General features: G+C 36.5%; 1 protein-coding gene across 2 annotated transcripts in view; it reads right to left on the bottom strand.

The window, feature by feature from the left end:
• Nucleotides 1-16,153, bottom strand: part of CDKL5 (cyclin dependent kinase like 5) — a 132,159-nt gene that overhangs the window by 63,061 nt on the left and 52,945 nt on the right. For both annotated transcript variants that reach the window (XM_061453201.1, XM_061453202.1), the window contains exons 2-3: nt 14,601-14,830; nt 14,022-14,056 (exon numbers count right to left, since the gene is read on the bottom strand). In XM_061453201.1, coding sequence (XP_061309185.1) covers nt 14,022-14,056; nt 14,601-14,664 — 99 coding nt within the window. In that variant the 5' untranslated portion in view covers nt 14,665-14,830. The remainder of the gene's footprint in view (nt 1-14,021; nt 14,057-14,600; nt 14,831-16,153) is intronic.

The raw sequence follows: 16,153 nt of genomic DNA, 5'->3' as shown, positions 1-16,153 counted from the left end.
AGAAAGATTACTGAAAAAAATCCAAAAGCTAAAACTGCAGAAGTAAGCTTGGATCTTCATGACAGTACTTAGTCTAAACTAGGTGCAGATATAAAAAACAAAGTTTCTTCATAGGAAGGCTGCCTTCTGTCCCTTGTAAACTGATACCACAGCAAGCGTTCCGCTGGTACAGAGCATAAACAATAGTTCTAACAGCAGTCTGTTGACAAGCGCTTGTATTTGAGTGTACTAAACCTGACTTGGTTTCATTACAACACGATTCTGGATGTGAGGTTTTTTTAATTTTTACTTTAAGCAACATTACAATGTAAGATATATAGACAAAGCTCTGGGTATGATGAGTAATATAAAAGAACATTAACAACTGAATCATTAATTACTGTAAAGCCAGTGGAAATCTGCATTAAAAAAAAAACTCAGTCTTCCTCACGCATCTTTCATTCAGGTAGCCCAGTCTAAAGAGTCAACTGTCACCACTTCTTCAAAAAGATAAAAGTAGCCTTGTAGAATGTTATTTGTTCACACACCCTAACCCAAAAATCCAAACAAATCCATGGACAAAAGATCCCTGGACCTAATTTTACCCTTACTTTCATCTTTCCACTGATTTATTCTTTACAAGAAATAATTTAATTTCTAAGCAGATATTTTGACAAAAGGCATGATTAGTTGAAAGACTCTGGGACTTATCATTTCCTAGAGCTATCAAAATTGACTTTTTTTTTTCTAATAGCTCAGAAATAGTAAAAATTGCTTTCCTTCATGCAAACATGTTTAGGGAAAAAGCAGAAGGTGCTTTGGCAACCAGGATAATTTTTCAGAAAGCTCCTGAAACATAATTTTTAGATAAACAGATGACTGAAAGCTGAGAAAATATAATCATGAGACTTCAGTTGTAAAGTTACTATTCAGATTTTGATTAAAGACTTTTATACTTCTGCTGAATACTTTGATAAAACAACAGAATCACTATCATTCATATTTCATATTGAGGCACAAATGCTCAGTTCTCATATTCATGAAAATAAAAAGGACTCACATAACAGTTTGCTAAACTGTTTATATGCTAGTACATATAAAAATCGGCAAGAGGCAACAGAAGGAATGGGTTAGTATCAGTTTCTAAAACTAACCAAAAGAGACCACTTGCCGTAACCCATCATCTAAACAAGCATATGCCTCTGTGTGTGTGTGTCTGTGTGTATACACTTGTGCATGGCTCTCTACATAGAATCATAGGATGGTTTGAGTTGGAAGGCACCTTAAAGATCACCTGGTTATAAACCCCTGTCGTATGCATTAGAAACCAAAAGGATGTTGGTCAAGCAACAAAAGAAAATCTTCAGTAACATAAATAAAAAATTACCAATTTCATTGAGAACTATAGTGAAGAGGAAGTGAGAAATATTACAGACAGGCTGATCCTGTTGATTTGCTTCACTGATACTAACAGCATCTGAGAGATTTGGTTTGCAGTCTCTGTTTTATGTAACCTGGAGAACCTGGATGAGGAGGCCATTACATCCCCTAGTCTCTAAGTAGAATTTCCTATTTTTGTGTATATATATATATATATATATATAAATTAAACCTGGTAGAGTCCATGGCATAGATGTTGTTTGCCATCTCTTAAGCCTTCCTAAAGGTCACTAGTGAAGTTCCTACTGATTCTCTTTTGCTCCCCAAACAGTTCCAATTCCTTACCACTACAGCAATGTTTATAGCAGTGGAAGCATGAAAGACAAAATTAGAGCAGGTTCAGAGCCCAGGCTGCAATTCCACCAGATACTATCTTGTATACACATCTTGACACCATTCTTCAGTAGCTGATACTTTATTACTGGGGTGGGGGGGGGGGAAATGCACCACTTGGATGGATTATTCTCACACACAGTCACAGGAAATTTGATCCTGCAGAAGCAGCAGCTAGTCAGCTTTACTCCGCAGATGGCATTGCCTGTAACATATTTCTGTGCATAAACATGGCATTACAACACCTCTGTTGAAAATGTTAATTGATTTCAAGAAGATAGCTTGCCTCCTGGTCAAGATATGTACTGTCAAAAGAAGAGGTAGGTGTAACCAGTCAACCACATTTTTTTGGTCCTATAGAATTTAATCTTTCTACACCTCAGCGCATGATTACACTTACAAATGTCACCTACCTCTCTTATACTTGAAAACCTCATAGTTACTAAAAAACATCTCTCTAAAGCCAAAAGGAAACTGGATAGTAACAGTAACCTTATTCAGCCAAGGTTGAGTCTAAGAAAACCGCAATTTTCACCACACTGGAATCTGTGGTAATCTTCTGTTATTAGAACTTTATGTAAAAATATGCCTCATAACAGATCTGGAAAGGAGTTCTTCTCAACACTATAAAGACTGTTTGCAGACTGAAAGATTAGGAGATGCAGCAGCACCCAAACTAAGCTTTCTTTCTCTCAAAACATTTTATGGTCAACTGATACTTAGTTGCTCAATAAGGCAGCACGTTTTTATACAAAAAATTAAGAACAGAATAAGAGAACATGCACATTTGTACACCTTGTTTCTTCTGCAGAAGTATGTAACAGATCAGGCTAAGTATGAAAAGTATGAATAGGATAATAGGAGAGACACTGAGAGAGTACACACACAAGCGTGCACAAGTATAAGACAAAACTGCACAAAAAGGTTTCAAGAATAATTTTTATTGATAATGGAGAAAACTGTTCCCAGGATGGTGCTCCAGTACAATTGAGTAAAACATCATGTGAAACCCAGAAGCTTGCAGCGCAGCTGACTCACAAGCAGATCCTGCACCCTAACAACAGCAGGACAGCTTCAAGGTTGCGGCTTATAACATATACCAGCCTCTCTCCCGTTAGTTCAACACGGAAACAGATTCTAGACATACATTTTAAACAAGTTCCAAACAAGGATAACAGAATCATGGAAGCTGAAGCAAGCAAGATTGAGGCTAAGGCCAATTCCATTGCAACAGACAACTTCTAAGCATAAAATATATACAAAAGATGTAAGAACTAGTTTGCTGTCACCATCGAAAGAAACCCCAGAGAAGTAATGGGACTTGACAGCTACTTACACTCATAGTCCACCCTGCACATTGATACTGCCCAAATTAGATACTGGCCATGTCGGCACACACCTACACCTTTATACTTCTAAGAGTATGGGTATAAGTGTACCAGTAAATAAAATCATGAAAGAATGGGGAAAACTCATTCTACCTCAGCATCCTGCAAATATTCACTTTTCCCTTCTGTAAGATTTACATTGAGTTTTGTTATACTAACCTTTCTATGCTGTGGTTCTCTACAGTTCACATAGATGAATAAATGGAAGATGCTTTATCAAAGTTTTTAAGGAGCAAGCAACTATAAACCTGAGAGCAATGCTGGCATATGTGCTTCCAACAGAGTATTACCTGCGCTACTCAGGCACAAATCCTCACTTTGCTACACATCCGGAAAAATGGTAACAGAATTTCATAAAGTGGGTGATTTTTCACAACGGGTAAAGTTAAGCCATTACATTAAAGGGTTAGGATTTAAAAGGACTTGAACGAAGATTGGTCTAATTTAGCAATCTAAGCTAAAATAAATCAGAAATAATATAATAAAAAAGCAAATACTTTCCAAATCCGGAGGGTGTTTTGGTTTTCCTATGAAACTGGCAACTGGACTGTTCTTTACCAAAAGCAAGCAGCAGACTCATCAAAGCTTTATTGTCCAGGTGCAGCTAAGTATAGGAAACCAGAAGCATGTGTTCTGCAGAGTTTCATAATTGTAATACATGTATAAGGGACACTTAGGATAAAGAATGCTTCCAGTTCTGTGCAAACCTGCAACAACAGCTAGCATCGAAGAAAGACTGAGCACTATGCAATCTTAACAAAATAGCTTCTGTTCTAGAGCTCAGCTGGCCTCCCACTGTATACAAAAGTTCTTGATAGCCATTCTGTGATGCCAGGCCTGTCTAGTCCTGTTTAGCTGAGATCAAACACTACATACACTAAGTGCCGTGCATGAAATTCTATATTTGTACACATTTAAATCATATGTAATGTTATAACTGGAAACTACTTTCCTTTTTTCCCCTGTTTATTGCTATCCAGGCTTTGAACAAGAAATAAACACCACTGTACCTGAAGTTACATATTCCAGAATTTTTTGTTCAAGGAGAACAGAAAATTTTCTATATTTTCAGGAGGGTATTCCACCAATTAGGAGTTACACAGAACTGAGTAATCATGGAAAATTAAATTACTTTAGCTAGAACATTCAGAAGGACAACTTACTATTTAAAAAGGCACTGTACTACTTACTGATGGAAAAAAAAAAACATGTGCCAAGAAGAGCCTATAGCTTTCAGATAAAGAGAAAAGCTAGGAAAGTTATTACTATTGTTGTCAATATTTTCCCTACACTGTCAAGTATTCCTTTCCTAGGACTCCTGGCTTAAAACAAAAAGGCTTTAAATTCACACACACACACAAGTTAATGTCATTTGCATATTCAAGACACTTTAGCATAGTAACATTTTAGATTAACTTGACTTCTACAAATAATTTTGAAAGCCATCCAGATCTGTTTTTTACCATGGTACATTTAATAGTCTACATTAATGTTCTTCTCAAACACTGAATTATGCTCTATTTTACTCCTTTATTTAAATACATGGAGCATCCAGAGATCCGTGATTAACCTAGTGCTCTTAGAGCTGTTCACATGTCCTACAAAAGTTTAAGAAGTCTACAAGAATTCCCTCCAGGAAAACAATTAGTCTAAAATTTAGAAATACAATTATGCTACTCAGTAATTTGCAATTTGATGACAAGACTAGACTGTAATCCAGTATTCAAGCAAGTTCATACTACTACAGATGTAGTCCTATTATTAGCCATATGTTGTTCCTTCTCCCATATATTAATGTGCATTCCCTAGCCTGCACCACTACTTTCCTAATGACCCAAGACCCTACATGAGGTCTCAAATCTTCATCTGTGTCAATTTCTTCTGCTGCTTCTAAGAAATACTGCAGTCATGTTCTTAAAGTTTAATTTTCAGCATAACATTTTCAACTTTTTGCAAGAAAGACTCATTTATATGGATAGTCTTGCTCTGCGTGCTCATCACATCTACAGTTAAAAATAAGGTTTCACTTACAAGTGCATTAGAATGAGATAGAGCACTACAAGCTGTTTGCAATTAAGAGCCATTAGGGGCAGCCACAGAACACACTGCTGCAGGCCTGAATACGATTCCTCTATTACTACAAGTGTAATGATATATAATCCCTTTGCAGATGGGAGCATGCAGCAACTACTAAGGAGCGTGCCTATTTATTTATTTATTTATTTATTTCCAATGAAAAGCATTGTTTGTGGCAGAAGCAGTAACCTTTCACTTAGTCAAACCAGTACCAATCGCAGGAATTCATGCAACATATTATGTAAAAGATGATCAGAAAGACACACAATTTCTTTAAGAAACAAAGTGTAACAGATGCCTGGTTAATCTAGAGCCATTAGTGTGAAACTGGAAACAGCTGTGTGACTAAAAGAAATACTGATCTGAGACACTGTGACTGCAACAAATTACTTATCCTTGACTCAATTTAAAATGAAAGCCACCAGAAATACATTTCCTATAACCTTCCCAAGGTGAGATGAAATACTCCTGTTATTTTAAACTGAGGCTTCTATGCCTCCTTCAGCTACCTTCATTACTGGAGTATGAGTGATCACCTGTTTCTCTCCCTCCCCCTTCATGTTTTGATGATCTGCAGCATCAGGTTTTTTACATCCCAGCTTTGTGCTGCATGAAATTCCATTGCCCCATGTTATAATTGCCAAGCGAACTTAAGCCATCCTAATTTGTGGCACTGAAAGTAACACCCTCATATTGTACCACTTTAAATTCAACACAGCTGAAAAAAAATAAATACCTTGGTATCTTTTCACAACATTTTAGTTTCTCCCCTCTGAAAGCTCTCTCATCTTTCCCCTGCACCTTCTATTTGTAAATTAGCCTCTGGGGAGAAGAGAGGGAGGGAATGCCAATTTTGAATGCTGAATACTGCCCACATTTGAGCAGGGCTCATAACATGTCAAGTACACAGAAGGAGGTAAGGGAATGGAGTATCCTACAAGGGACCTTTCATATAGCAGTCTGGATTGTCATAAAAGACTCAAAGGGAAACACCACAAGTACAGATTTTCAAAACCCTTGGCTGCAGGACAAACTACAGCCAGAGCAACGTAAATAATAAATGCATTACATTTAATGCATTTCTTTTTGTGACTGCTTTGTTCAGCCTGGCCAGGTCCTGTTAAAGAAATCATTGTGTGTGATTGAAAAAGACAGCAAGGGTTCACATAAGCATAAATTTAAAATTCTTTGAAATAAAGCATACTTTGGCAATCTATAGCAGAAGTAACATAGAAGACAACAAAATCTAACACAAAGACAATGTAATCTAACAAAAGCAATCAAATGGAGACCTGGGACTACCTTACTTTATCCTCTCATCCTACACAGCCTTAAAACTATGAAAACCAAATGTTTACTTCAGTTAATCCTAGAAAACAGGCTTTTAGGAAACTGGAACACCACCAACCAGAGATACGATTTTTTTTCCCTCCCCCACTGGAGCAGGCTAATAATTTTAGCTTTCTCAAAATCAGTGCTTTAATGGTTTTTATTATTTTATGAAACAACTCTTTTTAAAAAATTGCAGAGAAAGAATAAGTCTTTGAGGAAAACACATAAAAGGTGGCAATCAGAGAATATTATAGCCCACCTTGGGGACGGGAGGTGAGGAAAGACCAAAGAGTCAGATGTCTTCCCAACCTGTGTGATTTCAGCAACTTAATTTCTACCCTCCATTCCACACAACTATCTGATCTTTTGAGCAATAACCGTACACATATGAATCTTCCACTTTAATCTAAATCAGGACTTCGCTGATATTTAAAACACGTTAATAAAATGCTAATCTGATTGTTTCCCCCTACCACAGGGAACTGAGAGGACTATGGAAGAGGCCCAGGTTCACACACAGACAAAATGTCACAATGCATAAATGAATACTGAAAGCTTTAGAAATTTCCAGTACCACATTAGCATCTACCCTGCATAGCAAGTAGTTACAGTTGATTATTGTATGTCATTTACCTATACATATAGGAGAGTGATAACTGAGGCGAATTAGCATTAGTTTAGCTTACCTCACACTGACACGGAAGCACAGTATAGAAGCCCATGAAAGAAATACTATACACCTAATATTTCAAAGGAGAATTCTGTAAGGAAGTCAAAAGGTTATTCATTGCCTAATGATGAAGTTAAAGAAAAAGGTTATTAAGGAGTTAATATGATTTTCAGCACTACAGCTTGCCCAATAGCTCTATTTTCCCCACATAATACTCAAGACAGATCTCAACTCTGACTGCTGCAAACATTTACTACTGGCACACTGTCTACTTCAGAAGCTTAGTAAAGGTCTCATGTTCACTGTATGTATTTCACGCAAGTTTTGGCACAAAAACACACCAGTGAGTGGGTGTTTTAGCCTTAGGAACAACAGCACTAAGTGCAATAATCCTCCCTAGGTAAGCTGCCGTTACTGAAAGAAAACGGTATGCTGCACAGAGATTTGCTCTCAGCCATGATTAAAACCAAAAATCTTGCCAAAACACATTTGCTTAGAAGACCAAATTAGCAATGCTGGTTTTAATTACATACATAAATCAAAGAAAGATCAGCAAAAAATTTGAGGTTGTAACCAAATAGAGGCAGCAGCAAGATGGCAAGAGTAACAACGAGAGAATATGTGACTTCTTAGACATTAATCAGTAAGTAGGATTTGGCACTGTACTTTTTACCTAGTTTTCGGTGAAAGGGCAGTTATATGTAAATTGATGGTATGTAAAACCAAAAAAGCATAAGGACAGAGTATTTTACACAGTATACAGAAATATCAGTTAATGCTTTAAACAGTATGCACAGGCAAAGAGAACACTTAAAGGGCAGATGGCTTTAAGCACAGGATAAAGTAATAAAAAAAATAAATACACTGCTGGCGTAATCTGTGCTAGAATATTCTGGTGATAATGACTTCCCAGTAGAACTGTATCAATTAGAGACACTGAATACTTTGGGGAGTATCACAACGTGCCTGCCCTGTTCTTCCTCTGTTGTTTACCTCTAACAAAGTCACTTTTAAGGTACTGAGCTAGCTGAACTCATCTGATGCAAAATGACCATTCTGGTGTATATCAGGGTAGTAGATTGGAAAATGTCTGTGGATGACTCAGCTTTACTCTGAAATGATAAACCTAATTGCTTAAAATGCTCCTAACATAATTCAATTTTTGCCGGAAGGTTTTAACCTGAAATTCAATTGTATAGAAAGAAATACAAATATTTAATGTATGCTTTCCCTGAATTGAATGACTTGACGCATAACGCTAAATGCTCAGCATCATCATCTTCTATTGCTTACCACTGCAGCCTGTTTTCCACAACTTTTAACAGCTGTACTTTCATATTTACCTTCAGATTAGTCATTAAAATGTTCAACAGCAGTACTGTACCAAGTAGCTATCTACTTGTCAAAAGCAGACAGAAATAACTTTCCTTGCATTATTACAAAGTGTTTAGTGAAATACAAACACCAAGAACCAGAAACTTCTGAATCAGCACAGCTAGTATTCTGGGGTTTAAGCATCAGGCAGTGCTAGTTTATTCTCTAAGCTGAGCAGCCAAAGTCAAAATCTGAAATCAGCTCATACTACATTTACCATACAAAAGATATTAACACTGAGTGGAAAAAATGCAGGCAGCAATATGTGCTCATTTTGGAAACTCAGATTTTACTTCTACTCATCATTTCATTTCTCAGTCATCCAAACAGGAACTACTGTCAAATCAATCAAATCCAAAGTATAAGGGGAAAAAAAATCAAAAACCAAAAAACAAAAGAGCTGTATCCCTTTCAGGAAGAAGTTGAAGATAAAATGAAATGAAGAATTTATTCTTCAGTCCAAGCACTTGGCTTAAGACAAGCTGGAGAGTTAAGAAACCTGGAAAGCCAGATCTAAAGCAAGAACATCTGAAAGCACAGCATACTGAAGATAAACACTACTTTCACAAACAATTACACTTACCTTTTAATTTTGACATGTAAGAGAAACTCATAAACATAAGAAGGGTTAAACATTTAACATTTAAGAGTTAAGCAACAACACTAAAAGAAGGGTCTCTAGGGACCCAGTAAGAGCAGTAAGACAAGCTTAATAACATCAGCAGATACATGAGTTGTTAGAATCACTTCTCCATTTCCCAGGCAAATTTGGAACTACGTTTTTATAACACCAGGCAGACCACAAATTTTCTATGAGTATGAAGCTCCCATTCCCTCTTTGAAAGCAACACAACCAGGTCCCAGATGGCTGTACACAAAACGCAAGTGTAATGAGAAACAAACAAGAGGAACTAGGTGTCAGCGCACAGTTAGAGAAATGTGCATTATTTGAACTACCTGTCCTCCTAGATGATGAAATCCCTCAATAGGATCACAGAAAATGTGCTTGCATGACCACAGCACTGCCATGAACAGACTGAAGATATTTTGAGAAGGACAAGCTAAGAAGGCAAGGAGATTCTTGCAAAGGGAAAGGAAGCTTGCAGGCATGGACTTTTTCTTAGAAATAAGTAAGAAAGAAGTCTAGGTTTTGCATGAAGGTTAGAAGACAGAACAACCCAGGTGGCATTAGAGCAAGTACCTGCTTCAAAGCACCTGATCAAGACAGCAAAATAGATAAATAGATAATAAAGATAAAAAATTAAGTCCAGCTTTTACAGAGGACTTGGAGCACTTCAACATCTGCTGCAACGACAATACAGCCTGGTGGAGACAGAACATATTCTGGAAAATGCAGAAGGCAATTTCTTGACAAAACTGACCAATGAACTGATAGGAATGTGAAGGTAGCTGACAAACTAAGAGGCAGTGACAATGTTTAGTCACCCTGATCAGAGAGACCATTGTGCATCAAGGAGTTAGTGATCCACACAGAGCTCCCCCAAGGAGGCACAGGCCTGCGCTGCACAAACCCCTTGTCTGCAGGATAAACCCTGCCAGCTCTTGCAACAGAGCAGCCAGCAGGCTGCTCCCACTCAACAACCACTATTACATCACAGGTAATGTAAGGCCTTGCCTTTTCTTGTAGGAAAATCCTGTAATAGCTTGAATAAGGAAATACACAGTGTCAAAGTATACCAAATGTTCTGCCTGTATATTGTGTCAAAGTATACTGAAACATTTACAGGAACTTTCAGCTTAAGTTTTGCCTCTAGGCTTCTTTCTTTAGTGTGCCTGTCTTTGGACACCTATGGCTTTCCTACAGCATCTTTCTATAATTTTATTGATTTTCAGTCACAACGTTGTCCTATTGGCTTTGTATCCAGTGCCAGCATCCTAATACTTGCGCCTAAGTCTCTATTAGCAAAGGATAACTGCATGAAGCTGCAAGCCCAAGTTGCAAAGTAAAGGGGATAGTGGTTTTATTTAAAGGCAAATATTTGACAAGTCTTAAACATAAGCAAAAATTCTTTTCCTCAGCCATGATGTCTGACACTGCTGAACTGTTCAAGTGGTTTTTATTTTCAGTAAACAGCCAAGATCCAGTAAATAAGCCAAGAAAACCTGTTTTAATAGTTTGGGAATATAAAAATGTATTTCTAGTATTATCACAATGCACTCCAGTATATTTCCTTACGAAAAGTCCTCTCATTAAAAGAAGGGGAGAAAAAAGCTTTTCAGAAATCAGTTCTGCTGTATCAATATTATTTGTATTGAATTCACATCAGAAAAAAAAAAAATCCCAAACCAACAAACAAAATCACCAAATAAACCCCCAAACAACCGGATAAACCAGATAAAGTAATCTTTATGCTCGAACCACAATTGGCAATAAAGGATTTGCAATAAAAACATTAAAACATGCTGTATAATAATGTAAACACAGTCATTTAGAGGAGCTACTTCAGCTTTTCTGATAACGTTCCCTTAGCAAAATAAAAGCACATAATAATGACAAGGTATTTGTTCCTTATGCCATTCTCTCCAATTTAAATCCATATACACATGACTATGAAACTCACTGGGGCATAAAGATATATATTTATTGAAACACTAGGGATTATACATTGCAATTGTTGCAATTATGGGTGAGCTCCACATTTCACACAAAATTTACTCTCTCACCAATAAAATGGAGATAAATTGACTTACAAGAGCTGAGAATTTGATCCTGGCATGTTCCCACTGTTTATAAATATGAATATAAATACTTCTATATTTAAATTCTTAGACATAATTGCTATTGGTACATAATGAAAATTAGCACATGCTGAGGGAACATGACCAAGGATGGTGTGGTATATATCATACATACATTAAAAATACTGCAGCATTCTCATTTTTATGCTGCTTCTGGACTTCTTACGTGGTGCCAAATAGACTTCCTATGTAATGTACTCAATGTTCATTAGTGCTACCTGCAGGTAAATCATGTGGAAGAATTTCCTACTTTCTTCATCCATACTAAAAAAAGTATGGCCATCAGCAGCCAAACAGTAAAAAAAAACCCAACCAAACCACAACAACCAAAGCCAAACCAAGCCACATACCCTTGCATTTCAAGGTAATTCTGCTAAAACTTCATGAAAGTTAATTAAATCTTTGTTTTCTGACAAAAGTAGGGAAGTTATATTAAAAAAAAAACAAACCTTTCTTGATCAAAGAGGAAAATCACATATACCATCCTGCAATAGGTTTTTTTCCTCCTTAGAATGCAAGTAAGTTTTCTTAATGAACAATTTATTTTTTTTTATTATTACGGTTTGGGAGAAATTCCCATTTTGTGCCATTTAGTGACTGTTTTTAAGCCTTGCCTGAACTCCACCCCTTTAGTTTAGAACATCTTTGATCTCACAGGAATTAGAATCTTCTCCCCTTTTCTTTTTCCCTTTCCTTCCCCATTAGAAAGGTGTTTCTTTACAACGTTACAACTTCTACCATGTCCATTCCAGTCAATGATTAATATCATAGCCTTAAAATTTCTGTCTATAATTTAGATCTTTTCTGTCTTAAGGTAGCAAAAATCTGTAAAAAACAGGCAGCACCTTTCCACATCTTCAAGCTCCAATTTATACTGTTCCTCCAACTTTACAGACACTTTTCCTCCATGTTTAGAAGGAACAAGCAAAGTAAAAATGAATAAAACGCATCAAAAATGTAGGAACTAGGAAATAATTCTATTTATTATGATGCCTACAATTAAACATAAACTAAATTCTTGTGGCAATTATTAAATGTTTAAAAAACCTCGCCTAGATAGGAAACAAGCAGGACATGCCTGCTCTGAATCTATGCAGCATCTTGCAAAAGAACTGGGGACAGGTCCCTCTCAACATATTTTCCAAGGCATACAAGGGAAAAGTTAAGATGACAAATAGCGGGTGAAGGATAGGGAAAAAAGATACATGCCAAAGTTTAACTTCTAGATAGTTCTGGTTGGGTTGTTTTTTTTTTTGCAAACCAGATAGCCCCTAAAGTCATCTGGCCTAGACATTGGGTGCAGCTTGTTTTAAGTGAGTGAGAATCATAAATCTGTAAGTTTAAAATAGCAACATACCTTGCCTTTTCTTCAGATCTCCAAATACTGGAAACCCTAGATTTTATTAAATCCACTTGCTAGTGGCTTTAACAATTACAACTTTGTTTTAGAACTTCAATACAGTTGGTTCAATTAATTTTCAAGCCGAGGAAAAAAAGTGGTGTGACTACCTAAAAGTTCAGATTCTTGCATAGGCTGTAGGAAGAAACACCTCCCTGTGCTAAAGGAAAGCTTTCCTTTCTAGTCATCTGGTGTACTGTAAAATATTCTTACAGGAACTGACAACAGGCTACCCTGGCATTACACTATGCTCGTAGAGTTCTAAATTCTTTCAGATGAGGACGTGACTAAAGACATGCAGACATGAAATTTCACTGAGCAATGCAGGAAATCCTAGAAATTTCTGAAGTCTTCATAAAGAGAGCTGCCTAATATAAACTGTATTGTTACTACCAAGGTGCTTTCAAACTATTCACCCTGAATCATAATTCTGTAACTATCCAAAAATACCAAAGCCATTCTACTGAGTGTTAGTCTCCCTGAAGCCTGAGAAGGCTTCAACTTGAGATAGGATCTTTCCAAACTCTCTTTTTTTTCCCCCTTCTTTAACTTGAAGTCAATATAATAGCATAAGTCACTCCAAATACATACGTCCTCTGCGGAAGCCCTTCTGTGTACATGCTAAAAGCCACTGCAGGAAGGTAGGCTTGCTCCAGTGCGATAACGTTTTCCTAGTAAAAGGTGTGAGCTACATAAAAAATGAAACAAAACCAAACAAAAAAAACCCCAAACTGTTCCTGGATCACTACACATGAATAATTCTATGATTCTCAAAAGTTTGGCTTCACAGAAAGAGAAGTTATTTTGTTATATGACTATATTGCTGCTCCAAAGACAGCAAAGTAGTTCATGTCAGTTCCTTGCTGATGAGCAGCAAGTTCAGGTTTATCCAACTTACACAGTAGTTAAAATAGTATAGACAAGTTGCCAGATGTCATTTTTGTCTGAAACAGTTTTTGCTTTTTACTACTTCTTCCAAATTAAAATCAATAAGCATGGAAGTCAGTGCTTTTGTAACGCACTTTCATTGTCCAACAGCTGCAGAAATTCCATATGGATCGCATTCCGTTCCCCTGCCCCAAGATAGGTAGTGGTTATACAGCAGTATTTAGCAACTAATTCGACATTCTAATTGAGACTGCTTGAGCATAAACGGCATTGCAAAACAACTTTTTTTTCTTTAAGAAATCTTATACGTAATACTATCTCAGTTCTCATCACAAGTCATTGTCAAAAAATACCAGCATTTAACTTAAAGCAATTTACTTACCTTGTGTCTGCATTTAAGTACAACGCCATAGGCACCTGAAACAAAGAAGAAAAGAGATAAACCATGTCAAAGCAGAAAATAAAGAAGTGGCAAGATGAGTCTTCAGTCACCTTCTGGTTATAGAAATAATGCTGTTCCAGTATTAATTATCCAGAACTTGCATCGATACTGTACTGAAGTTATGTGCACTGAAACAATTTCATAAAAATTGCTTCAAAGTAAATTTCAAAATGCTGAAAATACTTCCTTTAAACATACTCGAAGAGCAGCTTGATAACCTGCATGTCCCTTGTATCATTAAAAAGAAATTAATATAGTAAACTTAAACAAACAAAAAAAAGAAAAAAAACAACAAAAACCACACAACACAACACAGTCCCATTTCTCTTCCTTTTCTTTTATCTTCCAAACTTCTCCTTCCATCTAAGAATGGAATTAGAAGAAACTATATGGAATAAACCGATGTGTCTTAAAATCTGAACACAGCAGTATTTTGCACATGAAAACTGATTACCGTCAGGAAAACTAAGTCAAGCCTATATAAAATCCTAATTAATTTTTTAGTAAGATACTACTTACCTTCACCTACAACCCCAAGGATCTCAAATTTATTCATCACATTACCAATGTTAGGAATCTTCATCAAGACAAACTCCTCCTACAGTGGAAGCCACAAAACATGGCACAACGGGGAACGCCCAAAGGTTTTGCAAGAGGCGATTTTGAAAAGGCTGTTGGGAAAAAAATTCCACCTTGATCCACCAGACTTCTCAGAACCCTTTCTTAATTTCTAGGCTGTCGATGTCTTCCTGGGGAAAGAAGAAAAAAGAATGTAATTAGTACTTCGGTTTATTTCACACCAATATTGTCTAACAATTTTAACAGACTATTAATTTACTTCTACATTTTATGATGAAGAACGCTTAGCAGCAGTACAATGGACAGAACCTATTGAGAACATATATCTGACAGAACAGCTGGTCTTGTAATCCCATACTTCGGGTGTCTATTATGCTAATAGCTAACTTACTTTCTACAGGACAGAAACAAGCAAAAATGTTGATAGGAACTATCTCAGTGAGCAAAAATACACCCATAATTACACCAAACTGAGAACATAAGTATGTTGACAGCTAGGTAAAAAAAAATTGTGTTTACTTGATTTATTATTTGCCCACCGTAATGAAAAAAAAAGGATAAGGTAGAAAGAACACTAAGTGATAGAAAATATTCGTCTACTGCTATTTTCTGTGATTGTGAAAAAAACAAACAAACAAACAAAAAAAACCCTTATTAGACTGACTAGCAATCAGATGTAGAAAATTATTTCCATATCAGCTTATTTGGTAGAAATGTAATGAATAGCAAAAAACGTTTTCATAGGTTTTTTTCTGTTTCTCAATAACTGAAGTAATTTGTAAATCAAGCAACTATACACAGATTAAAGAACAAAGGTTTTTGTGTCTGTCTGTTTCAGGTTCACCACATCTCTGCTATAATCTTAGAAGTCTGATAAACGAAATACACTGAAGTCTGGTTTTGCTAACTCAGACTGCATTTTTAACGCTAAAGGCATACATCTCGCAGTCAAAAATGGGAAAGAGCTAAAATAACTTCACCATAAATTGGAAATAGGTAATTTCCACAGTTCAGTGCTCCAATAACAGGACAACTCATGAGGAACAAGATGGTAGGGTAGAAATGAATCCATTTAATTATGTGTAATGGGTGAATGTGACCTGATAATATCAGGTTCCGCTCACACAGACAGGATTTCACTAGAAGCTATGGGTGCTGGCCAAAAGCTCTGCTTTGACTAAGTCAAACATAAAAAAAAAAACAAACCCGACAACTCAAGGGTAGAAGAAAATCACAATCACACTAGCCTCAGTAAGACACAGGGAGAACATTTGGGGTGTTCACGTGTGTGTGTCAGCAACTTCAGAGTTAATCATCCACAGTATCTAGCAAGCAAACGCTGAAAATAAAGCGGTGACTTCTGCATTAAAGGGATGGTGGTTAGTGTTGGTTTTTTTTTTTTGGGGGGGGGGGAGGAGGGGTTAAAGTTGTTTTCAAAAAAGCTACCCACTCCATAATGGATTATATCAGCTGTTTAATTTACTGTTTCAATT

Source organism: Pezoporus flaviventris, unplaced genomic scaffold (genome assembly GCF_033815535.1).
Source record: "Pezoporus flaviventris isolate CSIRO_AGI_PZ_B2104156 unplaced genomic scaffold, CSIRO_AGI_Pfla_v1 ptg000015l, whole genome shotgun sequence".
In the NCBI taxonomy this organism is placed as follows: domain Eukaryota; kingdom Metazoa; phylum Chordata; class Aves; order Psittaciformes; family Psittacidae; genus Pezoporus; species Pezoporus flaviventris.
The sequence above is the reverse complement of the archived record's forward strand: the minus strand, read 5'-3'. Positions and strand labels throughout refer to the sequence as shown.